The 26,925-nt window shown below is 46.8% G+C and overlaps 1 protein-coding gene across 1 annotated transcript in view; it reads left to right on the top strand.

Moving 5' to 3' along the window:
- Positions 1-9,064, top strand: part of TMTC1 (transmembrane and tetratricopeptide repeat containing 1) — a gene marked incomplete at its 5' end in the record, with an annotated part of 44,865 nt that extends 35,801 nt beyond the window's left edge. Inside the window, 7 exons of the mRNA XM_010018207.1 lie at positions 1,407-1,509; positions 4,462-4,597; positions 5,395-5,539; positions 5,653-5,790; positions 6,156-6,278; positions 7,319-7,396; positions 8,122-9,064. Of these exons, the coding sequence (XP_010016509.1) occupies positions 1,407-1,509; positions 4,462-4,597; positions 5,395-5,539; positions 5,653-5,790; positions 6,156-6,278; positions 7,319-7,396; positions 8,122-8,262 (864 nt within the window). The remainder of the gene's footprint in view (positions 1-1,406; positions 1,510-4,461; positions 4,598-5,394; positions 5,540-5,652; positions 5,791-6,155; positions 6,279-7,318; positions 7,397-8,121) is intronic.
- Between the last annotated feature and the right edge of the window lie 17,861 nt (positions 9,065-26,925).

Raw genomic sequence — 26,925 nt, 5'->3', positions numbered from 1 at the left:
GCACTTTCATCAAGTCACACTCTTCCAATGCGATTAATTCCAGCTCCCCAGTTCTGAAATAGGAAGTGAGAAAGGAGCCCACACATTTAATCAGCTACAGAGCAAAAGCTGCCATCAGGTACACCATTTAAATCCAGAGAAAACCCCAGAGGCTCTGGGATTCACAGGACTTGAGGAGAGCAGAGTCTATAGCTGGGGGTGGACTGACCCCTTATTTCAGTGTGGATTCAGCTCACAAGCAGGAGGTCTGCCTTGGTGGCTTCAGGCCCAACTCTGTGGAGACCCTAATGGCTGATTTCACTTGGGAGCATCGTCAGGAGGCTGTGGAGTTGGTTGCTGTAGGGCTGTACCACTCCATGGAAGGCAAAGAATTGAAAAAAGCATCTTTGGTGCTGGAGGCTTGCCTGACACCCCTCTGCACTCTGCTTGTCTCTGCTGTTCACAGCCTCCTTCCATAAATACATGCAACAGCAAGCCTCTGAGGTTAGGGAGGGGAGAAAGACTGTGATAACCCGTACTAGTGAGTGTGCAGGCAGTGGGCATGCTCTGGCAGGCTGGAGGGAAATGGAAACCTTATTAAATTGCTGTTTATCCAAACAAAACACTATTTTCATTTCAGGACCAGGCTGCCTGTAGCTCAGGCTAGACAGCGAGCAGCCTATGGGACACTTCCTGTAGGCAGGGTGTTCCCAAAGAAAAGATCTGTATATTCCAGAAATGCTCAGCACCAAGAAATGTCCTTTAAATCTATGCAAAATATAAGGGCTCGGTGCATCTGGGAATTGGCGTGGTGGCACATCCCATCAATCCCAGTGAGCTACATCTCATGCATTGACAATGCCTGGATTTGATCTGGATCTGTCAGATCTTCCCCACTCTTTGATTGCCCCCCATTCTGCTCCAGCTTCCCTTATCTCCCTTTAGAGCTCCCCATCCCCCAGCCATGACACATGCCGAGCTTTCCCTCCTTGTATTTTCCCTGCTGCTTAGGGATAGAATAGCAGAGCTCCAGAGGAGAAAAGTTAGCCAGGGAGATGCTCATTAAACAAATAAATGAAAATATGTCAGCTCCCAGATGACAGATATTTCTCAGCAGAACCAACACGACCCTGTCACTGTGTATTACCTGGCTGGATGCATGACCAGCTGGGGCTCACTAATGTTGCACAGGAGCCACCTTTTCCAGCTATTATTTTTGTTTCTCAGGTAGCTCCAATTGCAAACGTATGGGGGAAGGCTGTTTGAATTGCTCTGGGGTACCAGATGTCAGCTATACCTCATCCATGCCATGGGGTGTAATTCTGGCCTCCTAGATAGTGGGGTAGGCTGGCACCTTGAGCTTCTCATGCGGCAAATGGTGCTGACACCCTTTCTGCCACAGCTAAGAAATCTCCTTCTCTTTTAAGGAACGGCTTAAGGAAGCAGAGGAGGTCTATAAGGCTGGCATAGAGAATTGTCCAGAGAGCTCCGATCTGCATAACAACTACGGTGTTTTCTTGGTTGATACTGGTAAGTGAGAAGCAGCAAGGAATTTCCCCTTTCTGCCTTATTTCCTTTGAGTTGCTTTATTCAGCAGTATGCATCTAAAAGGATGTGCAAAGCTTCCAAAGCAATAGATGTGCCTCCACTGTAGCTTAGAAATAAATATCCCTGTGCTTCCGAGATGGCACAGCATACTGGAATTTGTAATCGATGAAGGCACTGTGCAGCAGTGGCGTTCAGCCCAGCTGTTTCCTTCAGTGTTTCTCACCATCTTCGTACAGGCGGTTGTCATCTTCAATTTGAGCTGGGCAGCACCCTGACAATACTGCTGTTTCTTCAGGAAAACATGGCCATATCAAACCGAATCCCAGGCACACAAGTGGATCGTTGCGGTCTTTGAAGCACTTGCAGCTCTACTTGTGACAAAGCAGCTCTTTGACTGTAAAGGTTGAGTGCCACCGCTATAAAAACAAACATGGCTTTTAAACTATTATCTGTGAAAAGAAAACCTAGGATACTCTGGGGTGAACTGATTTCTCAGGAGCTCCATAATGATGTCCAGAGCCTTTCTTTTCTGGGCTCCTGGTTCCTGTCCAACTTCTATGGACTCGGCACTTCCTGCCATTCACATAACAACAACAAAATGCCACTGTAATTGCTGACTTTTATTGACAGCTTTATAAGCAAAGACAAGTTTGACAAATGACTAGTGGAAATCAAATTACTGTCTCATTCTGCTCCTTCCAGAACAGAGCTGAGAGCCAGTGATGAAATATTGTAGGCTTAATGTGTTTGGTTGCTACCCATTCTGCCCCTTTCCCACTATGCCTGGCTCCAGTGGTGCTTGGGAAGAAAGCACAATGGTGCCCATCAGTCTGCAGCTGGCTGTCCTACATCTGAGCTGACACTCAGCTATTGGTCTTCTGTAGTACCAGTGTGAAATAAACACAAAGGCAAAATGAATATTCATAATCAAAAAAGGCATCTTGGCATTAGCAACAGAGGATGAGGTTCTGAATTAGTGCCCTGCAAAATTCCTCAGTATTTTCACGCTGATGTTGTGCTTATCTCTGCTTGCAATCCCAGATAAACTGCCCTTTTCCTGCCAAAAACTGTGGTCCAAATGCACTGCAGTGCACTTGTGCCAAAGTAAAAACTAACTTTTCCTGGTTTACTACCACACTTCCCTACACACAAACTAGAATTAAAAAAACCACCGACTTCTGGTACTTCAGACATTATGTGTAAATAACCCTCCTGGGGACATGACAAGACATGAAGAAAGTGGTTGGTAGTGAGCCCATCATAGGCTGGGTTCTTCCCCAGCGGGCACAGGGAGATGCTGTGAAGCACCACACCAATTAACTTGCAGGACTTTGTGCAACAAGCCTCTGGCAAGAGTCAGCTCTGGGAGCCGTAATAGACAGCTCTGCAGTGGCCACAGGCATTCATCTCCCTTAACGATGCACATTTCCCCTGTGTGTTGAGCAGGGGAGGCAGGGGCTGACTTACAGGCTCAGGTGCATGCCCAGCTGCTTCCCAGGATGTTTTGTAGATATGATTTTCAAAAACATCTGCCTGCTCAGAGGTGGGAGAAGATCGAGGCTGCTGCTGGATGTTTTGAAAAAGTCCTGCCCTGGAAGATATGTCATTGGCCTTTGATGAATCTTAAGTGCTTCTAAACCTCCCTACAGACGTCCCTCCTCTTTCCTGTAAAGGGGATGCTGAGAAGTGTCAATGTTACTTTTATGTTATGTAGATGGTCTCAGAAAAACCAAACTAGATCTGAAGAGCTATGAAAATAAAATTCCCACGGCAGCAGATGCTCAGTGCTCCAGCACGCACAGGCTGCTTTCAAGTTCTGCTTTCCAGCTAGAAATTGAATTAAATACATTGTGAAGTGATTTGGCTTAGAAAAATGCCAATACCCCAAAGTTTTGTTGGTGGATGAAGCTCTGTGAGTATCGGTTTTCATCAGGAGATTATCTGGTCTAGAGTGTGCAAACCAATTTAACGAGCACTGGGGTTAAAAATAAGATATTCGCATTGCTGGAATGCTGGAACTTTATCCTGTGCTCCGTTAATTTATTTAGTAGGTAGTCAGCAGGCCCTGCCTGAGGAAAGCACTGCAAGATCCTTCCCGAGCAAAGCCATTATTGAGCTAAATAAAAATACAGTGTTAGAAATAGAAATTTAGGCTTTGGGGCTAGTGGTCTGGCACCTTTCCTTTCTCACGGCATTGTATTTTGTGGTGGTGCTCGGTGATGTCATGGACTGCGGGACCTTGCACCAATACACATTGTCACACAGTGAAGCAGTGCCACCCAATGGCTCCTTTGCAACACAGAGATGGTGCCTACGTGATCCAAAATAGGCACCTGGGCACCTCTGGTCTGGGATTTATTGCCCCAAGGTAGGAATTACCTCGTCACTGGCAGCTAGTCCCAGTCCTGTGGAGCAATGCACAGAGACTGAGCAGTGCCAGCCAACAGAGTGGGAGGGAATAAGCTCTGTTGGGGAAGACCTGAAACTATTTGCAGCTCTCGTGGGGTTCTGGGGAATACAGGGTGGCTTATTCTCCATGTCTGTGTTGCCTGTATCTCCAATGGGCTAGGGTGGAAGGATGCTCTACCAGCAGATGAGACACATGGCCCAGCCCCCTCTCTGGGGTGGGCTCTGTGCTTAGCACAGGGGATGTATCCCCCCTGCAGCATGATTGCTACAACCATTGACCTGACTTGCAATAGCCCACCCCATGAAAATCTGCTTCTCAGGATCATCTCTGAATATTGGAGCCTATTAGTCTGGACAGCAATTTTCCTTACACTGAATCTCAAAAGGCTGAGGCAGGATTTCTTTCTCAAAATGGTTTCCATGCATAGATCAGCAGATGAAAGAAGAACCCAAAGCATTATTGTGTGCTGAATTTGTGACAGGCTTTTTTCAATGCACCGGTTTAATCACTCCGTTTCTCTCCAGGGGCTCCTGAGCGAGCTGTGTCCCACTACAAGCAGGCCATCCAGCTGAGCCCCACTCATCATGTGGCCATGGTCAACCTGGGCAGGCTTCACCGCTCCCTGGGGCAGAACAAAGAGGCTGAAGTGTGGTATAAGCGGTAAGAATTTGGGATGATTGATAAACAGAGGTTTCCTTCCTCCCCCCGTGTGGCTTGTCCTTGCCAGAGAGCCTCTGGCAGATGACTCTGTGAGTGCATGTTTCTTTCTCCATCTGGATAAAAACCTCCAGGTAAATCTCCAGGTTACCTTCGGTTAGTTGGCTATTTCTGGAGAGTGCTTGGAGAAGCAGGACAGACTCAGGCAGTGTTGACTTCTCTGGACCGTTCCCAACCCCCCAGGATGGACACACTGCTGCTTTTGGCTGGGGGATGCTCTAAAGATGAAGTCAGAGGGTTTTTGCTGGCATGAACAGGTTGTTAGCATGACTCCCACCCTGCTTGGAGCTGGCCTGTGGGTGCCGCACCAATAACAGCTGTAACTGCTGCACAGACCAGCACTAAAACCTAGGCACCATCAGGAATTCTGGCCCATCCCAGCAATGTGCCAGTAGGCAGGCTCTGACTATGCAGCAGGGTGGATTGTTTTTTTGGGGTGGGTTCCTACTTTCTGGCATCCAGATTTGTGTTCACGCTTCCCAGGTTCTGCCACCATCAGGCATCCTCACTCCTGATGCGTGCTCACATACACTTTGCAGGTGGCCCTCTATCCTTCTCAGGTGGCCAGATGGTTGCTGTTGTAGGCACACTCACCCCTCCAAGAGACCTTAAATTTGTGCTTTCTGGGGTGGGATGAGCAGGGTGCAGAGCTTCGCTGCTCTGTCCCAGAACAAGCCACACCTCACTCTTCTGCTTTGATCCCCACACCACCCAGAGCGTCTCTTTTTCCCAACTTCCAGGGCACTGAAGGTATCCCGGAAGGCTGAAATCCTGTCCCCACTGGGGGCTCTGTATTACAACACGGGGCGGTATGAAGAAGCATTGCAGGTTTACAGAGAAGCAGCATCACTGCAGCCTTCAAACAAAGAGATCCGACTGGCACTGGTGAGTGCAGGGCGAGACCACAAAAGTGTAGCACCAGTCACTGGGTGCAGCAGCATCTATTAAGGAGTGCTGAGCTTTTTAAGATCATAACCCTTTACAATGTGGCTCCATAGGCTCAGGTTTTAGCAATGATGGGGCGGACAAAGGAAGCTGAAAAGATGACGAACCATATTCTCAATGAGGATGTGAGGTGTCTGGAGTGCTACCGCCTTCTCTCGGCCATCTACAGCAAGCAGGAGCACTATACTAAGGTACTGTGGCTGCAGGATACCCTTGTCCCGAGGGCTCACACACAGAGCTCAGGTTGAATTTTATACTCCATCTCTCCAGAGACATGTCAGGTGCCTTAGTGCGCATCCAGTGGGTTTATTTTTTTACTAAAACCTCCTGTTAATCTAGATATGGGGTTTTTATCACTTACTGCTCCTGCTGCAGTCAATCCACTGCCCCTCAGCCGCAAGCGTATAAAACACTCGTTTCCATGTGTGTTACTGGTGTGGGGCAAACAAGGGAAAGGAGAAAGGTAGCTTTTATGCTGGGAGGCCCTAGTGGTGAGGAGACCATAAGTGCAAAGGCACAGAATACAGTAGTACAATGTCCTCTTGCATTTTCACAGGCACTTGAAGCTATAGAAAAAGCTCTTCAGCTAAAACCAAAGGATCCAAAAGTCATATCAGAGCTCTTTTTCACTAAAGGAAACCAGCTAAGAGAACAGAATCTCCTTGACAAGGCTTTTGAGGTACGACTGCTCTAAGCCCTATGAATAGTTTTGTAGATTTAAAGATAGAGTTAGGTCATTGCATCTAATGCTCCCTGGAGCGTGCACCCTAGTTGTTGGCCTTGGGAGCTCAGCAAGTTCACCGGTGGCACAGGTAAAGCTGTGGGGCAGCTAATTTTGCCAGACCTGGCTGCAACTTTTTTCCTTATTCCTGTATGGAAATAGAGCTCCCTGCTCTGAGAGGTTAAGGGCAGAGTTGCAGTGGGATTAGGGAGGAACCTAGGCCTTTTCTCATTGACCAGACCCTTGATCCGTCCAGTCCCCCTTCCCAGTGATCGCTAACTCCAGGTGGTTCAGCTGGAAGCATGGGGAATTGTGAGAACCCACCATGTTCTTATATCTCACCTTATTACCTAATAGCTGAGAGATTGGCTTAATAGCTCAGAAATTATCTTAGCATTAATATATACAGAATATTACTGGGACTGTTCTGAATATTCTCAATACCCCTCAAAATGTCTAATCCCGATTTGAATCCTTTCCTGTTGTGGCACCACAGAAATGATGTTTGACAGAGTCCAGAAGGTCCTTGTTGCACAGTGGCAGAAGCGGTGGGGAGAAACAGCATTGCCCTCGGGTCCTTGTGAAACCTCCATGCAAGTGGCTGTACAGTAGTCTGCTGCCAGCTCCAAATTAAAGCCTTGCAGATGAGGAGCATCACAACCAACACATGGCTTGTGGTTGGCAGGCACCTGCCCAAGGAAATGACCCTGACGTGCAGGAGACCTCAGTGGTGCAGAGAGAGGGTTGCAGGGGTTGGAGAGGCTCCTCATGGTGCTGTGGGCAGGGAAAACCTGCGAGATGAGCTCGGCAGTGAAGCAGTGTATTATGTTGCCTCTGCTGTGAAGAAGCTTAAATTCATTGTGCATTGTATGTGAGAAGAATTCCAAATTATATTTTTAATGGATTCAGAAGGAGAGGAAACTTTCTCTTTCCCCTCCTGGGAAAGATTTGTTTGAAAATTCAGACTTTTAACCTAAAAATGTTTCATATTTATGTAGAGCTATAAACAGGCTGTGGAGCTCAACCCAGACCAAGCGCAGGCCTGGATGAATATGGGAGGCATTGAGCACATCAAGGTATGACAGTTTTGCTTTTCCTTAAGATGTCAAGTGCAGAGACTACTATTCAGGACAGAAGGCCAGACTTGTTTCAGGCTGCCAAGAGCTGCATGTGTGTGAACAGTGAGTGTCCCTGACATATTTTATCCAAAAAAGGAGGAAAATCTGTCCACTCCAACTAGAATTTCCCAATCAGATTGCTTGGGAATATGTATCTTGTAATTTAAGTCTCATAGTTTAAGAGGGCAGGCTGCAAGGAACAACCTGCCCATCTCTAAAGCTTTCCTGCTTCAGTTGTTTACCTACCTTAGAAAAAGTCACCGTGAGTTAACTTTTAAGATTCCTCTCTATGGAATTAACTTAATAAAGATGTCTAATGCAGAATACTGGCATGAAATTATGGAAATAGACAGCCTGCCCTGTGATTGCTTGTCTTTTTGAATACTTTAGCATATCATTATGATTTGGGTCTTAAGGAGTCACATTGTGTGTTGCTGAGTGAAATTAACTCTTCTGGTACAATATAACGGAAAAGTGTAAATCTACTTCTTGCCATGTGTGTTCAATCACATTTAGGCTAATGGCACTCAGTGATCCATTTCATAATGAAGTATTCCTGTTACCTAACAACATCAGGTTTTATAAACTCTTCTTCCTTTGTATCATGGTCTTCACCATTCCCAAGGAATTAACTTTGTATGTCAGGGAATGTGAATGAGATCTGCCACTCATTTTCTTTGTAGGGGAGCTACATCACTGCCCGTGGCTACTATGAGAAAGCCTTACAGCTGGTTCCAAACAGCAAGTTGCTGAAGGAGAATCTGGCCAAACTGGATCGCTTGGAGAAACGGTTTCAGGAAGTCCAGGAGAAAGACCAAACATAGCATTCAGTCACCAGTGGAATGAATCTCATGACTCTTGGAGAAGAGTATGGTAGAAGCCTATTCTTGAAGTGATGCTGATGGAACTTTGATAGGACTCAGATTTACGGAAGGCAGATTTTGAATGCATGCTTATGTTTGACCAAAGTTACAGGAGACATTGGCTTCTGTGGGACATGCTGGAGAATGAACGAAAACCTTCCTTTAATCAAGATTTTTGTTTAGGCTGGACCCATTTTAAGCACACTGGGAGTGTGGGTGGGACATGTACCTTCAATATCTTGGTTATCAGTGGGGAAACCATGGAAACAAAGCATTCATCCATTGCAGCAGGGGTGAAGTAACACCTCTGGTTACTCAGCACAGACTCACCTTGTCCACGTAAAGTACCACTAATGGGCTTCATTTCAAGTGCTGCCAGGTCCTTTTGAGTCAGGATAAATGGTCATAATGGTCACATAAAAAGGTTTCAAGGGATTAATGCTGAGGAAGTGGTGGCCACTTGTACAGCTATAAATGTGACTTAAAATTATTCTAAAAGAAGGGAAAACAATATCTAAATATCACCCTAGAAGAATGATTCTACAAGTAGGACAAATGAACCTTTGAGGGAAGACCTCACCTGAATGTTTTACTCATAAGATAGTCATTTCGTAGTAATTCGGGTTTGACAATACTGTCAAATATATGGCTTTACCCTTTTCCCTCTCCCTCCAGGCCAAATAATTATTACTCTGAAAAACATGGAAGCATCCAAAGGCAATAGAAAGCTCTAGGATTACTTGTCCTCCTGTCCAGTCCCCAGTAAAGAAAACCAACCAATCTGATCAGTATAGGAGGTAAAGCCACAGACAATGAGGGAAGATTTCCTAGACTGGAAAGGTGCTAAGGAGGCTTTTTTTATGGGTATGCAGGGACAAAGCCCATTTATCATGGTGATAACACTGATAAAATACTTTATCAACGTGTCATCCCCCCTTCCCCCAAAAGATACAGAAAATGACCTATAGCTGATCAGTCATAAATCTATATTTTTGAATACTGAAGCGGGAAAACAAAGTCTCTTCAGAATTGGGGCTTTTATTTTTAAGCTTTATTTATTTAACTTATAATAATCAAATAATTAATATATTTTCTCTTTTTATACGAATTGGGCAGTACCCTTCACAGCTAGCCACGTGGCTGAGTGTTGTGACTTGTATTGTCTGAAGTTGGAAAAATGCAATACCACCACGGTATGCTTGAATAACTCCCCCTAATGATGTTTCTAAAGCAAATGGCTGCAGAGCACATTGGACCATACTGTCTCTGCAATAACAGCATTTTTGCTGCTTCCACAAGGTTTGTGGCCAGTCCCCATAGAAGAGCAGCCCAGGGTTTGACATTATTAGTAAAGGACAGTTCAGGTTAGGTATTTGATGCCTTGATACCTGCCAAGAAAAGTCAATGTGCCAGCGATCCATGTGGCACCTGGCTTTAGTTGGTGCTGGCCATGGCATCTCAGCAAGCTCCAGATTCTCTCAGTGTGATGGGACAGCCATGTGCTGGTGGCTTCATTTAGAAAGCTCTGTGTCTAGCCAGTACTGATGGTCAAGTTACTGACAAATTAACATGACTCCAACTGCATTTGGAGCTTAGAGGGAGTCCAGACTGGTGCAGATGTCTGCCCTGCCAGGGCTGTGTGCCCACCGAGATGAGGCTGGACTTGTGAGGTACAGATCCACACTGGCCAAGGAGACCAACCAGTGCCTACAGCTAGGCGGAGGTGAGAGGGAGAGAATACTGCAGGGGGAAAGGTGGTGACATATGTTTCTTTGCTGTCTCCCTTTGAGGAGCAGCTGGGACCAAAATAAGCAAGACTTTTGCTGGTGAATTTTCCCTTCTCCCCCCATGCCAAGCAGGCTGCTTTGCTTTATGGAGCCAAGGCAGGTTTTAGGTCCTGGGGCTGGGTCAGCAACCCTTGTCATTTCATGTGACTTTTATAGCCATGGGCTTGCTGACCTGAAGTTTCTGCAAGTCCGCTCCGCTTGATGCCATGCGTGGAGTAGCTTTGCACAGCCCTGCACTGCCAGGATGGCTGGGAGGAGATGGGGTCATGCCAGCAGAGTCCCATGGGATGGGGAAACCAAAGCTTAAATGGCCTCTGAGAGCAGTCAGTTCCCCACCGTGCATTGCAGAGTTGTACATGGTGGAGTACCGGGGTATTCAGAGGTACCTGCACCGTAAAGCTCTCTGCCTCTCCCCAGGGTGAGCCTGCCTTCAGCAAAGCCCCACGTGCTCAGGCTGTCTGGCTGCCTGTGGAACCCCTGCGTGGCAGCGAGTCTGGGAGCTGGCAGAGTGGTGTTAGGTGCAGCTTGGGACAGCGGTGCCATGCAAAGCCCCTTGCAGAGGAGGCATCTGCAGAGTGCTCTGACAGCTAGCTAAAACATGGGGATAGAGGTAGGAGGAGATACCTCTCATTTAAAAATGTGTATCAGCTATAACCTTTGCTTCATAAAGATATATTAAATAAATACTTATATATTCTGTAAGCCCCACAGCAGTGTGGCTTTAAATTGTGGCCGATGAAATGTATTTTTTCAAAGAAGTTGTATTTTTTATATCAATACTTTGTGAGGGGGAAGACTTGGTTTTGTGTTTTTAACTTTGGTTTAAATCTTAGTTTGTTTTCCCTGAGAGACCTGGTAGAAATGATTGTCTCGTTCTTGTCCTAGAAGAACCATCTTGACCTCCTAAAATCTGGTGTATGTGTAAAAGTATAACATAGATTTGGGTGCCTCCTTCCCAGATCCTGGAGAAAGATTACCATTTTTGCAACGCTGTCTTACTTGCAGAATAACATAGAAAGATAGATAGGCTATAGATAGATAGAGAGACTGTCCTCCCAGTGAGGGAGGTGGTTTGGTGGAAGGCATGATGTATATTCATCCACTCACCTGAATTAGGCAGGTAACATATCCATGGAGTTCAATCCCAGTTGAACCTGATTATGTTTATATGCAGAAAGGCCAACTCTCCACATTTTGGTCCTGGGTTTATGGTAGTTATGGAGAGAAGAGGGCTCAGTAATGAACCCTGCTTTCCTGAACTAGCACTTTATACCCCATCTATGCAGGATGACGGTCTGCAAACTGGCAGCATATTTGGAGAATGATTCAGACCATGAGCTACCAAAGCAGTTAAAACGCTTGTGAAGTTCTGAACTGACTCCCTGTCTCATTGGTGTTCATGCTGAAATGCTGTGTTTGTTCAGGACATGTGTGAAAGGTTTATTGCAGGCGAAGAAGGATGGAATATGGTATGAAATGGGTTACCTCCACCAAAATAGAATGCTATTGTGAAGATAAATTGAGCGACTTACCTTATGATAAACTGGATATTATCTTAATTAATCATAGGCAATGTCCTCTTCCTCTAGCATTGCACAGCTTCTAAAATAATGAGTTATAAATACATCGTTTTCTGCCAGCTCGAGCACTCAGCATGTTTAGCAAAGATTACAAATTAGTAAATGGCTGAAGCTCTACCTGGAGGGGGAAGAGTTCACTCTCTCTGCAAATTGCATTGGCTAAACCTCAATGCTCACCAATATTAAAGTGGAGAATTAACATAAAGCTGGTTAGACAGGACTCTTGTGTACTCACTGTGCATTTTAATCCTAAATGAAAAACATAATAATTGTGTTGCTTTTTCGTTTCTCCATGAATAATATTCTCAGCTGATGGATTTTGTTTTATTTTATTGCTTATTTGAAGTCCAGCATTCTTTGTTTCCACTCCTTTTCCGCCCCTGGGATAAATGGTGTGGTGGCGGCATTTTCTCTCTCTCATAGAATCCTTGGACTGGATTTTCCTACAAATGTGCAGGCAGCTTGTTTTGGCCAAATAGTAAGTGAATGCAGCAGTGGAAGTAGCCTTCATTCCAGAGATCTCAACAAGAACAGGGGGGTGTGCATACTTGCACATGGGTGGAAGAAGTCTAAGTCCAAAAAATCCAAAATTGGGAGCCTAACTTGCAGGGGAGGCTGGACACCCCTAAAATTATGCAAAAGCTATGAGAGCTCAACAGTTATAGAAACCAGGGCAGACATGGTGTACAATATTTGGTGAAAGAAGATAATTGTCATTCTAATTCTAGCAATTAGGCAAATTAGAATATACGTGTATGAACTTTTGCCCCACTCGTCCTCCAGCTCAGTGTAACAGTATATGCTTATATCTCCTCAATCTGTATGTGATTAAGTTGACCAAGTGCTCAATTTCTATTTCTATATATGCAATTATGCACAATCTTTGGAAAAAAATTAGCCCTTAGAGGGTTATTTTTTCCCCAACCATCAGTCTCTTGCAGCAGTTTCTAAATGCACCATTTTGCTTTCATGTACATTTAAACCCAGCAGCAAAATAAGAAAAAGAAGAAAAAAAACAGCGCTTGGCATTCACTAGTGATTCAATGTGGCAAAGTTGCTTCAGGTAATCTCGATGCTTTTGTGCAGAAGTTCATTGCCATGTTTGTACTGACTTGCTGAAAAACTGTTTCTTCTGGAAAATACCCCCAGTGGTATCCTCTGTAAAAGTTATGGCTTCTTCAGTCGTATTACCATAGAAATCTCTGCCTGAAGTGGATGTCACTCTGCGTGTTCCTCTCATGCAGGAGTTGTTTGCGTTGCCTGTTGTTCATATGGTTCTTACTTCTGTATCTATCTTTTTTCTTAATCAGCGGTGCATACCTTTAAAAAAAACCTGACAAAACAACCAGAAAACAGCCCGTGGATTAGAAATCTTTTTAAACTAAATTCACGCAGCAGCAGCCGGATGTACGTCAGTGATACAGGAATTTGCAAAGTCTTTGCTTTCTTCACTGTGGGATTTATGGCTAGATTTCACATAAAGGAGTTATGCTCAAAGACTTTGTGAAAGAAAATGTATGTAAATGTCTATTTTATATAAAAAGTAAAAAAGTAAGTGCTGTGTCTGGTTTTGTTCTCTTGGCTGTGGGGTCAGTCTGTTTCTTAGGACCAACCATGAACAAGTTCTTCTGGAGGTGGAAGGGCCAAAGTTTGTTACTCCACTTGACTTACATTTCACTACCGAAGGAATCCAAGTTATTGGTCATATAGGAGCAACTATGCAACCCATGTATTTGTGTCTGGCCATATAAAAGTACTGGAGCAGGCATTTTTTGGAGCCTGAGCATAAGAAAGGATGAGGGCTGGTGCTTACATGGTTATGATGATTGGACATTTTATACTGACACAAGATCTTCCTGTCAGGCTTTATACATCTATGGGGAATGTATCAAATAAGTCTACAGAGTGCAAAGAGAAAAACAGAACAGAAATTAAAAAGAAATCCACTTTGTTCTACTTCTCTTTATCCTGGCAGACATTTCCTGATGTTCCTGTATGCTCCCAGGGCTTGGGTGATAAACACCTCCATTGAAAATGGACCTGAAAGAGAATCAAAAGCCCTGAACACAAGCCATAGTGTTTCCTGCCATCTTGGTGTGTGCAAACCCCTCTGTAGCATGAAGGGGAATTGCACGCTCACCTTAAAGTCAACCCATACATCCTGAAGTTCTCCCAGATGCCAGCAGTGCAGGGTTTCCTAATGGAGCTTGCTACCCAGTGCCCACCTGCCCAGGACCTCCTTTGTACTGATGAAGAAATAAGATGTACGTCCAGGTCACAACCTGGCTCCTGCCCCGTGGAGCAGTGTAGAGCAGGTTTTGCCCTCTCAGCAGAACAAGGAGCACAGCATGGTGGTCTTGCCTCCCTCCATTGCTTGCAGACAGAGTTTGGTGGTGTTACTAGCAGAGGAGAGGGGAATTCCCGCTGCCAGCTGGCCACAGGGCAGCGTGAGGATGGGCAATGGCTTGGCAAGTGGGGACAGGCTCGGCCATACATGCCCAAAGCTGCTCAGCAGCTGCCTGGCAGCACCGCAGCACCCAGCGGGGCTCTCAGCTCCTGGCCCAAAGAGAAAAGGCAGCTCCGTGCTTCGGTTGGTCCTGCAGTAGGTGGGTAACAGCTCCCTCTGTAAAAACATCCGATAATTTTCGTCCTTACAGCAGCTGATTAAACCCCATGTATTGCTGCACAGATGAAAAGCTGCTGGAGGTGTCCAACTCTCTTGGTGTCCTCTGGGAAGGAAGAGGCAAACATACCACCATACCTCACAGACATGCTCTGCCTGGGCGAGGAGCTTGGATTGCCTTTGCCTGCGCTAACCTTCCTCTGCACAAGCAATGGGGTTTGTTTCCACTGAGGCAGCCCAGGCCTGGTGGCAATGGTGAGGGGGGACATTAGATCTTGATGCTGTCCCCATGGGTAGGGGACAGCAAACTGCGACCAGGAGAGCCCATGGAACTAGTGACAACCAGCAAGCCATGTCTGGAGAGCCTCCAAACCCACCTGAGCTGCAGCACTGCGGCCTCACCTGCCAAAACTGATTGGCCCTCACCTATTAAAGAGGTTCCTTAGCTGGGAGGAGGAGGGTTGTTTCTCCTGTGTGTGACAGAGCATAGCCTGGGCTCCAGAACTGGGTGTTTGTCTGGGCCGTGGTTGGGAGCACAGCTCCTCTTGCTGCTGGTGTTCCTTCTTGCTCCATGTGGTGAGTCCTGTGGGGGGCTGTGGGACACATGCCCTGGTGTGGAGCCTACCGCAGCAAGCACTGGTGGACAGCTCTTTTAAGGTATAAAATAAGTGAATGTAACCAGCCAGATTTCACATATTGTGCCAGGGCTTTGTGTGCGTGCCCCTGGCAAGTGATTTTTGGGTTGCTGGTACTGTAGCTCTGCTGGGACTGGAGGCCTTTCTTATCCTCTCTGTCTAGGCCCTGCTCACCACAGCCCTCTCCTTGGCTGCTGTGGCACGTTCCCCCCACGCAGCCTACTCAGCTGCTGTGTGATCCCTTGGCCGTGCAAGCAAGGACTCGCTTGCTCCTGCTGAGCTTGCTAACTGGTGACCCTGGGGCTCTCAGGCCAGCAAAGTGTCTAGGAGGGCCATGAATGACAGCATGTTCTCAATCCTTCTTGCGCATTCTCCTGCAGTGGCTAGTGTATTGACAGCTTGTTGTCTGGCCTGCTCCTGCACCTATGTAAAAATACATTTACTAGGGATGCTTTTAGGTAGGAGAGGGAAATAGGCACAAGGCAGGCTGCAAAGGGGGTCAAGTTGGGCACAAGAATAGTGATCATTGGAGCGGTTTGTTCCTTGTAATGAAACTAGTGCTAGAAAGATCTGCCCAGCTGAGACAAGAGATGGCATAATCATCCAACTGCCGTCACTCCTGCTCTGCTCCAATAGTACGTTGGTCCTTCTGCTGTTGCTAGTGTTATTTCTCTCCCCACCTAAGGGAATGGTGTTTTCTCCATCATTTACCTCCCTGATAAAGTCTATTTATTTTCTATCTCACTAGTAGACTTGCTGCTATAGCAATAATCACCCCAGTCTCTTGTTGGAAAAGCTAGTCAGCAGCAAGGGCTGACGAGAGCTTGGTCCAAGTCAGTGGCTTAGAAAATTGTGCTTGATTTTGTGACTGAGCTTTCTGCAGTAGTTGAATGCTTTGAGGCCAAAGAGAATTCTGGGAATGTGACAAAATTCTGTTAAAGAAAGGGAGAGGGAGAGAAGCTGGACTTAACAGGGCAGCAAGTACTTCAGCCCCTCTACAGCCAGGAGTGCGTCAGGAGTTGTGCATGTATGCCCATAAGCTTGTGGGGTGAGTACCATTTGTTACTGCTGAGGTCTTGGGATGGTGGGCTGTCTGGGTAGGAAGGAGGATGTGGGCTCTTCACGCAGGAGATTGGTGGGCTTCCTAATGCCCGTCAGCCTGGTGGGAAGGAGCCTACGCAAGAGGACATACGCTCCAAGTTAGAAAGGGCTGAGTCTGGATCCAGGCTCAGTCTCCTGGTGACTTCAGTGAATTATTGCAGGCTTTTACTGGGGCAGACATGGTGCAAGTACCTCCTAAATCATAAGCATTGTGTTGCTTATATTTGCACGGCTGGGAACTGAACTCATCCCAGCCTTGGCTTGGAAGAGGCAGGGGACGATTCCTATTGATAAGAGGAACATTGACATTGGACAGGAGTGATAAACAGAGTGATTTTTTTGCTGGTGCAGACAGGCCAGCTGAAAAGAGTCAAGGAAGAGCTGCTGTCCTCAGCAAAGGAGCCAGAAGCCTGATGCTACCCCTCTCCCTCCAGCACCCAGCCTGGAGATGGAGACCTCTGATATTAGAAGTTGTAGTGATTTCTTTGAGTACCAAATATTTGAGATTGCTCATTCTGTGACATCTTTGTTGTGATGACCACGTTCTGGAGCAGCACAGGTCTGGCAGGCCTGTCAGTGTGTGTATCACTCCCTGCTGGGTGAGGACTGGTGAGGATTTCCTGAGGAAACATGAATGGGATTGCCAGGAATTTATCTCACACTGCATAGTCATCCTTCAGTCTTTTCCCATGCTCATTGTCCACATTTCTAAGGTGCAGTCAGGGTCAAAAGTGATGTGAGAAAGCTGTCTCCTTGCAATGTGTTTCAGACCGAAGCCAAGACTGAGTGGTAGACCAGCTTAGTTCAGACGTAAGATCCTTCATGATGACTTTACTTGTTTACAGTTAAGTGCCCCAGGGCACTTAAGGTATAGAAGCTTTGAAATAAACTCGCAAAGTCTGGTGGCATCATTACAGCCTGTTGCACTTGTTACTTCATTTTGTAAGTCCCAGTTGCATTTCATTAAGAATAATTAGGCTACTGGATGCAATCTAAATTTGCTTTTTTTTTTTTTAATTACTGCATACACATCATGAAAGGACCCCACAGGAGACCTCAGCTTTGCACACATCAGCTTCTGAGGAACAAATGCCATCCCTGTGTGTTTTCATTTGTCTCCATATAATTGCCTTCAGCTTGGAGCTCAGGCTGGAGTCTGGGTAACTGTGACACCTGGGATTTGTCCCATTGATTCCCTACCTGCCAGAAGAGCCTGAGTCAATATATTTGAGCATGTGGGGCCATATCTCACAGCAAAACACTCTTGTTTCTGTCTTCTTTTTAGGCCTGGAGTGTGGAGTTCGTCCTATTGACCTGGAGAGCCCGTAGAATGTTCTACAGCTGTGATTCTTCTCTCTAATCATTGATAGGAGGCAGCTGGTGCCTGAAGGGCAGCCCTGGCAAGTCTGTGTTGCAGTGTGCTCCCTTCCTTCTGGGGAAGGGGGAGGAGAGGCAGGCAGGAACCATCTCTACTTCATCCCCAAATCACTGAATGCTGTTTTTGCAGGAGTGAAAGCTGGACTAGAAGTCCTTATTGCCCAGCTTCCCAGGCTGATTCCCCCTCACAGAGTGGGAGGCAATGAGCTGGTGTAATGCTTAAGATGAGAACTCTGGCTGGTGTGAGCTAATGTAGCTGCAGTTTTTTTGAGGACTTCCTTGGTTTATGGTGCAGAAACAGGTTGCAGAGGTGGGAAGGGAAAATGCCTCCCTGGTCCCCTGCTGCAGAGGAGAGTTATTTTGCTTTCTTTCACATAAGGAAAAGCAGTGAGCAATGATTTCAGTTGACAGGTCATAGAATGACAGAATGGTTTGGGTTGGAAAGGACCTTGAGATCATCTAGTTCCAACCCCCCTGCCATGGGCAGGGACACCTCACCCTAGACCATGTCACCCAAGGCTCTGTCCAGCCTGGCCTCAAACACTGCCAGGGATGGAGCATTTACCACTTCTTTGGGCAACCCATTCCAGTGCCTTGGCACCCTCACAGTAAAGAACTTCTTCCTTAGATCTAACCTGAACTTCCCCTGTTTAAGTCTGAACCCATTACCCCTTACCTTATGGCTACTGTCCCTGATGAAGAGTCCCTCCCCAGCATCCTTATAGGCCCCCTTCAGATATTGGAAGGCTGCTATGAGGTCTCCGCATAGCCTTCTCTTCTCCAGGCTGAACGGCCCCAACTTTCTCAGCCTGTCTTGCATGCAAGTAGTAGCATGAAGTGCAGGAAGGCACAAGAGGGAGTGGTGTAGGAAGAGGGCAGGCTGCTGGGACCAGGAGGATGGATCTATAGACCCCTGGCTAGCATCAAGACCTGGGGAAGCTCTTGCAGCAGTAAGAAAGTGAGATGTCCATCTGATCCCCTCTGTTTTGGGATGCTCCAGGGTCTCATTTATCTCAGGCACCACTGGGGCTAAAGGTGGCTGCCAAGAGTCAGCCATGGCTTGGAAATTACTCCCATGGGCTCCAGGTAGCTGGGCATCCCACACACTAATACTAATATTCTGGGAGGGAACAGGAGTCGCATCATCTCAAAAGGTACTTGACCCTTTCTCTGGAGATATCCCTCAACTGGGCCATTTCCATGGTGGCAGTGTGGTCTGAGAATATGTGGTTGTCACCACTGCTCACTGCACGGTCAGCCTGGAGCAGCAAGTCCTGCTCAGCAAGTAGGACCTCTGTGAGGTGTGAGCAGTCCTGGGGCAGGAATCAGGGTGTGGAAGTCTCCATGCTACCATGGTTCTCCTAAATGTCTGAATCATTCTAGGGCTTTGTCCTTAAAAGACCCTGCTCACTAAGCGAGCATCCAGAGAAGCATTTCTGAGTGAGAAGCAGCACTGCCCCTTCCTGGTAAAAGCAGCTCCTGGTAACTGTCCCGTTAACTCCTAGCAGTCACATTGGTTTCTGTACTTTTAATGCAAGACCAGCTTCATGGGCTGTGCTAAAGACCTCTTAATGTGCAGGGACAATGATATAAGTGGCCCCTTTGCCAGCCCTTTTATAATCCATTATAATGTAATTGCCGACCAGTCAGCTTCACATCTGTTTCTCGCTCAATTTGAGCATCATTTTTGAGGACTAATGTTGAATAATGAGAAAGTTGCTATGGTATAAAAATTTCAATGTGCAAGAGTAACCTTGATAATGAGGCACGTCCTTGTTTCTCTGTTCTGTGCAAAGCTACCCAGTGCTTTTAATCTCCATGTTATGCTGCCAATGCTGTTCTGATGTTCCCATTAACTGCATTTGCATTGCCAGGCAATCCTGGTATCAGACATTGCTGGGAAGCATGGGATCTTTCAGTGCCAGTAAACTGCCTCCTGGGATTAAAGCTGAGCTGTGCCATTAGTAAGTCTGTTACTTATTTTCTAAGTGATTAAAAAATTAGAGGAAGGGTTTCGCTAAACGAGGAGTGAAAAAGGAGAAATCCTAATTTAGTAGAAAGCATTGAAGCAAAGGCTCAGGTTGAACTCCTCCATAGCTTGATTCAAAATGTTTGGAGCTGTACTTCAGGGCAGGCAGCCATAATAAAGCATGTACTATCCCCCTCAAACCAGGCTGCCCAGATTTGCCACCTCCAGAGGCTGCAAGGGTGAAAGAGCATGGTGGTAATTCACAGCAGTCAGACTTTCATGAAGGGGTACAATCTCATAGAGGTCAGAGAAAAGACTGAGGATGGGTTTGAAAACACCTACTAGAAATCAGTAGCAAATAGGCTTCAAAACTCTTGTCTGAGCAGTAGGGTTTGTTGGACTCTCAATTAAACACAGTCTGGAGACAAAAGGCAGTTGCTTCAGGTCTGGGTTTTGTTCTATTTCAGTAGTAGTTCAGGCAGACCTTTAATCAGCCCAAATCGCAAAGACAGCTCACTGCTGAGTTGTGCCCTGTGCTGAGGGAGTTGTGCAGCTCCTGCGGGCATTTCCCACAGTGCTTGTTACCAGGTGGATCAATGCACCCAGCTCAAGTCTCCTACTGAGTGCAAAACCATCCCATCCTGTGCCCCAGAGCACTTGCTGGGTCACTAGAGGAGAGTAAACTCCTTTGCTAAAGATCTGGTTTGCTAAAGATGGGATATACAGCCCATCTATTGTGTAACTCTGCTCTGATAGTGTAGCTATCTACCTAATTGCTAAAAGAAATAGTGAATGGTGTTTTGACTCTGCTGGAGCTCATTGCTCTAAGTTTAACTGTGACACTATAGAGTTTATCAAATATACAGGAAAAACACAATGGCCATACTTTTCTAGTATCATAAAGCTGCTGGATGTAGGCCTCTGCTCCTCTTATAAAATCACTGATAAAATTAGAAAGGAGGATTTATGGGGCCAAAATGAATTGGCAATCAGTTTCCATTGCTTTTAAAGCTTCTCATGTGTCTTTTAGGATCCCAAACTGCAGGAAACAAGGGCTGAGCTTCATGTTTCAAGGCCAAAAATGACACAGGGGTTCTGTGAGACCTAAGGCGAAAGATAAGCTGTCATTTTTCCCTATACTGAGCTGGCTGCAGTGAAATCTGCTAGCACCTCCGCAGGCCTCCTGGCAACTCTGTGTTGCTTAGGTATGAATAGTGGCTTGATGGATAGCAGATGAAACAAGAAACCTATGTATCCATGGCAGGGGGGTTGGAACTAGATGATCTTAATGTCCTTTCCAACCCTAAATATTCTATCATTCTATCTACTGAAAAATAAGTCCAGGTTTTCCAGCTGGAGGTCAGGGATGCTCTGCATTGCTGCCAATATGAAATCAGCCCAGTTGAAAGTCTTGTTACCAAAGTCCAGCCTCAGTTCCCAAGGCAGAAGCACACTGCAGGGTTGCAGACACTGTCAGGGTTTGCTCTGTGGCAAAAGCCCCTTCCTTCATCACCCTGGCACTGATTGTTTTCCCTCCAGGAATCTTCTGAAGAGCCTGCTGGTGACAGTGGGGTAGCGCCACCTCCAGCAGACAGAGAAGCAGGAACAGAGCATCCCTGTCTCGCATGTCATCATCCACCCTGCGCTAACTGGCTGTACTACAGGGATCATGATATGGCCCTGCTGCATCTGCAGCACCCAGCTTGATACGGTAAGTGGGAGCCCAAGGGGATGAGGTACCACTGCAAGAGACTGCTTTATGCAGGCAAAGTCTTCATCTGATCCACTGGTCCAGAAAAAACACCCTTCTTCCTTCCCATGTTCCCTATACTAGAGAAATGTCCTCTCAGTTATGCTTTTATTTCTTATCTAAGTAACACAATTGTGTTCATTTTTATCCTAGACTTTGATGAATTGTCCCAGAAGTTTATCTCTCAGTCAGGGCCTGTGCTCTGTCTATGCTCGTGTTTTCTTCATGTCCTTGTGTTCCCTCACACAAGCTGTACCAGTGCAAGTTCCTTCAGCCCTGTTGTGCCAGTGCTAACTCTCAGCTAGCTGCTGGAAAGCCACCAGCTTCCTCTTGGCCATCACCCTGGGCTATTAGCTGCAAGGGTCCTGCCCACTGAGAAGCAGGCTGGATTAAAAGCTGCTTGCTCCAAGTTCTACTTCTGGCAAAGGCAGAGCCTCTGAGGTAATTTTAGGTTGTCAGCATTGGGGAACTGGTACAAGTCTCTGACTTCCTAGGCTTTTCAGCAGCAATTTCCTGAGTTGTATAGAACTACAATGGGTTACAGCCAACTGGCCATGACTGCCTGCAACCATCAGCTGGCAGATCAGCCAATATAAAATAACCTTCTGTCATGTCATGTCCTAACTCACTGGCTTGAATTATGGTTTGCCCATAATGGCAGGAATAAGGGAAATTAGACCCAAGAAATGTTCGTTCTGGGGCTCGGACATCCTGACATGAAGCACGAGGAGGGCTGCCAGTTTCCTTACAGAGCAGGATGTGGAGATGTGCTGTACTCTGCAGCTAAACAGCTATGTCTCTTGGCATGAACTGGCCATGACATCATCTGAGTGGTATGGACAATCCCTAAGGAAACTACAGAGCTCCCTGCTTAGTCCTTTGAAGGTTTGGCACCACCAGTGCCCTGTCAAGGCAGCCAAGGAGAACTGTGGTCCATTTTTCTCCCAATATCAAGGAAAATTGAGCAGTATGAGTCTGGGGTGAGCTGAATCTTTTGAGTTTTTCAGTCCTGCATAGCTCCTCTGATCTGATCAGCTCTGGTCTTTGGTGACAATGATGTAAAGAGTTTCTCACAAGTCTTTCCCACACTATATGAGACTGATACAGAGGCAATTTGGTCTCCTCGTCTCTGCCATGCAGTTTCCCTTCCTCTTTTGTCCCCTTCCCAAGTATCCTTCTGCTTATGTTAACGTTCAAAGGTGGCTAATAATCTTCCTGGTCTCTGTCTCTGAATTTGCCATGTATAAATTCAACTGTGTTACTAAATTCAGTTTGTATTCTTATTTTATAAATACCCACATGTGACTGTGGCGTTTTGTGAAGGGTAGAAAAGGGACAGTGTGACTTGAAGGATGCTGTTTGTACTTGTAAATCAGACATGCTTCTGGGAGCATGGGTTCATGCACTCATTTGTGCACCCATTCTTCCGCAGGGGAGGAGGTTCAGCCCATCTGCCTTCCCCACAAGGCTGAAGATTCCCAGGCTTGGACAGCATGGTTAGTGTCTGGGGCAAGGTGAGCCAAATGGCAGGGTCTTCTGGTTACGGCTGGAGGAATAAAAGGTAATGGATAAGGGAAAGGAGTTACTTTCAGAAATAGAAATGTAAGAGAAGGTGAATCCTGCCAGATGGGAAAATTCAAGTAGCCCTTTTCTCATCAGGTCTCCTCTGCTTGTCAGAGGACCAGTCCCAGTAGGGATGTGCAGATCAGCATTTTCCTGCAGCATGGGACCTTGGAACACTTTGCAGTGCTGCTGTGAATATTCATGTGTGTATATCGGAGCCTCTTGCAAGCAGAGCTGTCCTTACAAAGTGTTACAAAAGTGGGACTAGTTCCCTTGTTTGTAAAAATGTATAGTCTCTTATACTCTCTCCTCTAGATATCAGAAAATCATTACCTCAGAGGATGCAGGCTTGCTTGAGATTTGGTAGATTTTAAAGAAGGTGGAAATGTCTGTGAATGTTGTTTTTTAATTTTACATTCCCAGTGGTTTGGGGCTCATCCACAGTAGAGGAGACAGAAGACACTTGTGTGCCCCCCATTCTCCAGCAGCCCTCCCAGGAGACAGCATGCTGTCTCTTAGCCAGGGCTTCTATCTCATGGTAAGCAGTTCACTGCGGGCTTTGTCCTGCCCCCTGAAAGTCTCCAGCCCTGTAGCGGGTGCTCAGAAGAGGAAAGCAATGTCTGACCTGCAGGGGAATGACCTACTGCAACCCTGTTTTGAGGCACGGGCTGGGAGCAAACCAGTGCGTTACCTGCCTAGTTGGGAGCATCTGCTCAGTGATCCCAAACTGCTTCAAAATGTCACTGCAAAAAATGTTACAGGTATGCAACTGGTGTGGGCAGCTCCCGGGCGATGGGGCTGCTGGCTATCATTTGGCTGGAGGAGTGAGCTGTCTTGCAGATGCTGGATGTGGCCTGGTTGCTCCTGCAGCAGCTGTGGCACTGGTTCTAGTTCTGCAGGAGGTGGAGCTGCTCCTCATTGACAGCCAGACCTGCAGCATGATGCTGAGGGCATGAACCTGCCACCGGTGTGGGGTTCCATGCTGTGTGCTGGCTTTCCTGATGGTAGGGGGACACATGCAAGGTAACAGCTCATCTGCCCTGGCTCCTGCTGGGCAGCAGGTTTGTCCTGCCTACCTGCACACCTTCTTTTCTGGGGAGAAAGGGAAGCAGCAGCACTCGGAGTGCTGTCAGCACTTTGCTGAGCAAGGGCTTTACAAGGTGCTTTGGGACAATGAAGGCAGAAGGAGTCTTTTGCAGATGGGAGTATGGATGTAGGCAGGAAACTGAAGCATGATTGCCCTCTTGCCTAGACCTGCCCTGGGCACTGCTAACAGCAGGACCAGGGCATTGCGAGTGCCACCACTTCTGCTGAAACCAGGGGGGACCTTCAGTGGTGGGACTCCAGGTAATGGCTAAGGGAGCCTTGGCATGGGCAATGCTACCAGGAGGTAGGAAAGAGGGCAGTTCTCACCTCTCCCTTAATGTCCCCTTACACACACTCCAGCCTTCTGATATCTTCACTCAAGACAGTCCCACTGGGCAATGGGCTGCAACAGAGGAGTTTGCTCAGTGCCGAACTCCTCTTTGCTTGCCCTAACAGTGTATGGGGCCGGTCTTGCCCTGCCCTAGGGAAGGCTGCTGACCTGGCTGATACTAGTTTCCTTGCAGTGTACTTGCATGAATATGTTTTTAATCAAGCAGTAGCATGGGAAGCTCCCTGTCCGCTGTCTTACTTTGTGTGAACATTTTCAAAGCAGTGCTGCAGCTGATGTTAGTGAAATGGCTTTCATTTTTACATTCTTCATGGAAAAAGTGGTTTGTGTACAGGGAAGGGCAGGTTGCCAAACTGGAAGTCGGATCAGGGGAGTGAAACAACAGAGCCTAGATTGGTGCATTTTAGATTAAACAAGAACAGCTGAATGAGCAAGGATGGTGCCAGCCCCCTGTCACTGGGGGACACAAGCAAGGTTGTGTTGGCTTCTACAATGAAGCTGGCCTGTCATGCAACACCGTTGAAGGTCAGGGCTGCTGGCACAGGAATAAATGGTACCTTTTCTCCCCACTGGAATTTCGACAGGGTGACTCAGGAGGCCCACTTTTGTGTCTGAGAACTGGTGGTACCTGGACTCTGCCCTGGCAGGGCTGGTTGTGCAAAAGGATGGGATGCCCTCAGGAGAAGTACACAGCTCGGGGCTCATCAAGCATCTTCTCCTGGGTGGCTGTGTTTGTGACTTCATTGTCCAGCACATGACAGCAGGTAGGCATGAGTACTGAGAGGTGTTTTCCTCTCTGGTCTGTTTAGCACCACAGGGATCCAAATACCCCTGTTATTGTTGTCTCCCTCTGCTCCACCCACAGCAGCTCTGTTTAATTTCCAGCTGCTGCATCAGCAGCAATATATACTATCTTTTAATTTGGGATGGTGAAACCAGAGGTCTAAACAGATAAGTCCCCCTTCAGAAACCCTGTTGTTATAGCAGGTCTGACCCCTGCATCCCCTGAAGGAAAAGCAGAAGGCTACTCAAGCTGCCCTCTTTCTGGCTGAATGCAGCCCTTCCAGCCTGGCGAGGTGTCCCTTGAGTGCTGTGTACAAACCCTGCTCTAATAAAAGCCTGCTTTGAGCGCTTGCCAGCTCAAGATCTGAACGGCTGTTGTGCTCCTGAAACAGCATGCAGGATTGATCAGGGGTTATCTCCTCATCAAAACTGACTTTGAATGTGTATGAGAAGAAGGGGCACTGTATTAAGTGCCACAGTTTTAGTGGCTTATTGGAAGTGCCTTTTATAGCTAGGCACAGGTCTAGTAACTCCCCGCCAGCCACTTCTATTTTTCTGTATAGATGATTACAGGGCTAATACAAGTTATTAGAGAGATGGTGTTATTTCTGTCTTAGCCATCAAAGTTGAGGCATTGGTATTAACTAATACCCAACGTATTATTGCTTTTCTAGGGATCCTTAATGATTATGCTTTCAAAGGAGGACTGTCCGCAGCTATGCAGGTGCCTCTTAATTGGGAGCAGTAACTGCAAGGAGCAGAAGCCATGTGGCTACAAAGTGATTGCATTACCGTTTACAAAGGGGAGCTATCAGGATTCACACAGGCCAAATACCCATAGAAAATGAAGGAAAGGCCAACATAAAAGTGATGTCTCATTAAAAATGAGCTTGGAATGGCCACATCAGCTCTTAGCACTGCGTCAGTGGAACAACTCCTGAAAGTTTAGGATTAAAAAAGGATTTTTAAGTAGGACTTTGGGAAAGAAATTATGTGCTCTTATCTGAGGCTCCTCTCAGCTGCATGTCAAGCACTTTGTGTTTAAAAAAAACTGCAGTGCCATAGCCCATGCCTTAACTGATAGTGCCTGCACCGCAATATCCCATACAACCCTTTTCTCTCCCTAGCTGCCCTTTCCTTGCATTAGTGAAGTGCAGTTGCCAAGGCATCTGGCTCTGTGGGAGGAGTGTCCACATTTGGTACTCCCCAGGCTTTGGAGCATAACTACCCTGACAACAGCGAACTGTAGTTTGGCTGTAGTAGCCAAACACTGTATTTTCCTCAGGGCACTCACCAAAGTGTTTCCCAGGGCTTGGAAGCCCTGACCACCACTGGCTCAGGCACCACTCTCAGCAGTGTCTGGGTGACAGCAGCTGTGTTCCCTGCAATGCAGATCCCCAGCTACACTTGCTGGGCAGGATAACACTGCGGGAGAAGGCAGCAAGACAAAAAAATCTCTTTGTGTGAGTCATGTTCACAAAATGGTAGTGGCTGGCTAGAGGTCTGTTGTACCTTTATCCTGTGGTCTGGCCATATAGGTGTTAGCTCACACAAAGAAACTTCCAGCTCCTGCAGCAGGCAGGGCAATAAGATGGACTGAGATGGTGGTGTGTCAGTCACACAGCACAAAGTTACTGCTGCTGTAAGTAAGAATTAGTCCCTACCTAGGGCCTAGTTCACAGTAAATTCACAGCAGTCCTCTCCTATGGTAACTCTATCCCCAGATGGCCTATGCTGAGGGGAAAGGTGATAAAATTTACCAGGTGGAGGTGATGATACCAATTTTCAGCTGGCGGGAAATCAGTTGCTGAAGAATCCCAGCCTGTGGTAGGACTGACAAGAGCTAAGCTCAGCCATGCAGGTACCTGCTTTCTTTTGTTCACCTGGAATATAACAGTGCTGGAGGACAAAATCATCTTGATACACTTCACCAAATCAGATGTAAAGTACCAAGCTGGATGTGACTGTGACTAAGTGTCCCTGCATTTGAACAGAAGAGAGCTGATCAGTAAGTCTGGGTG

The sequence above is a fragment of the Nestor notabilis genome, unplaced genomic scaffold, assembly GCF_000696875.1.
Source record: "Nestor notabilis isolate BGI_N333 unplaced genomic scaffold, ASM69687v1 scaffold13167, whole genome shotgun sequence".
In the NCBI taxonomy this organism is placed as follows: Eukaryota; Metazoa; Chordata; class Aves; order Psittaciformes; family Psittacidae; genus Nestor; species Nestor notabilis.
Note: the sequence above shows the minus strand (reverse complement) of the source record. Positions and strands in the feature narration are given on the sequence as shown.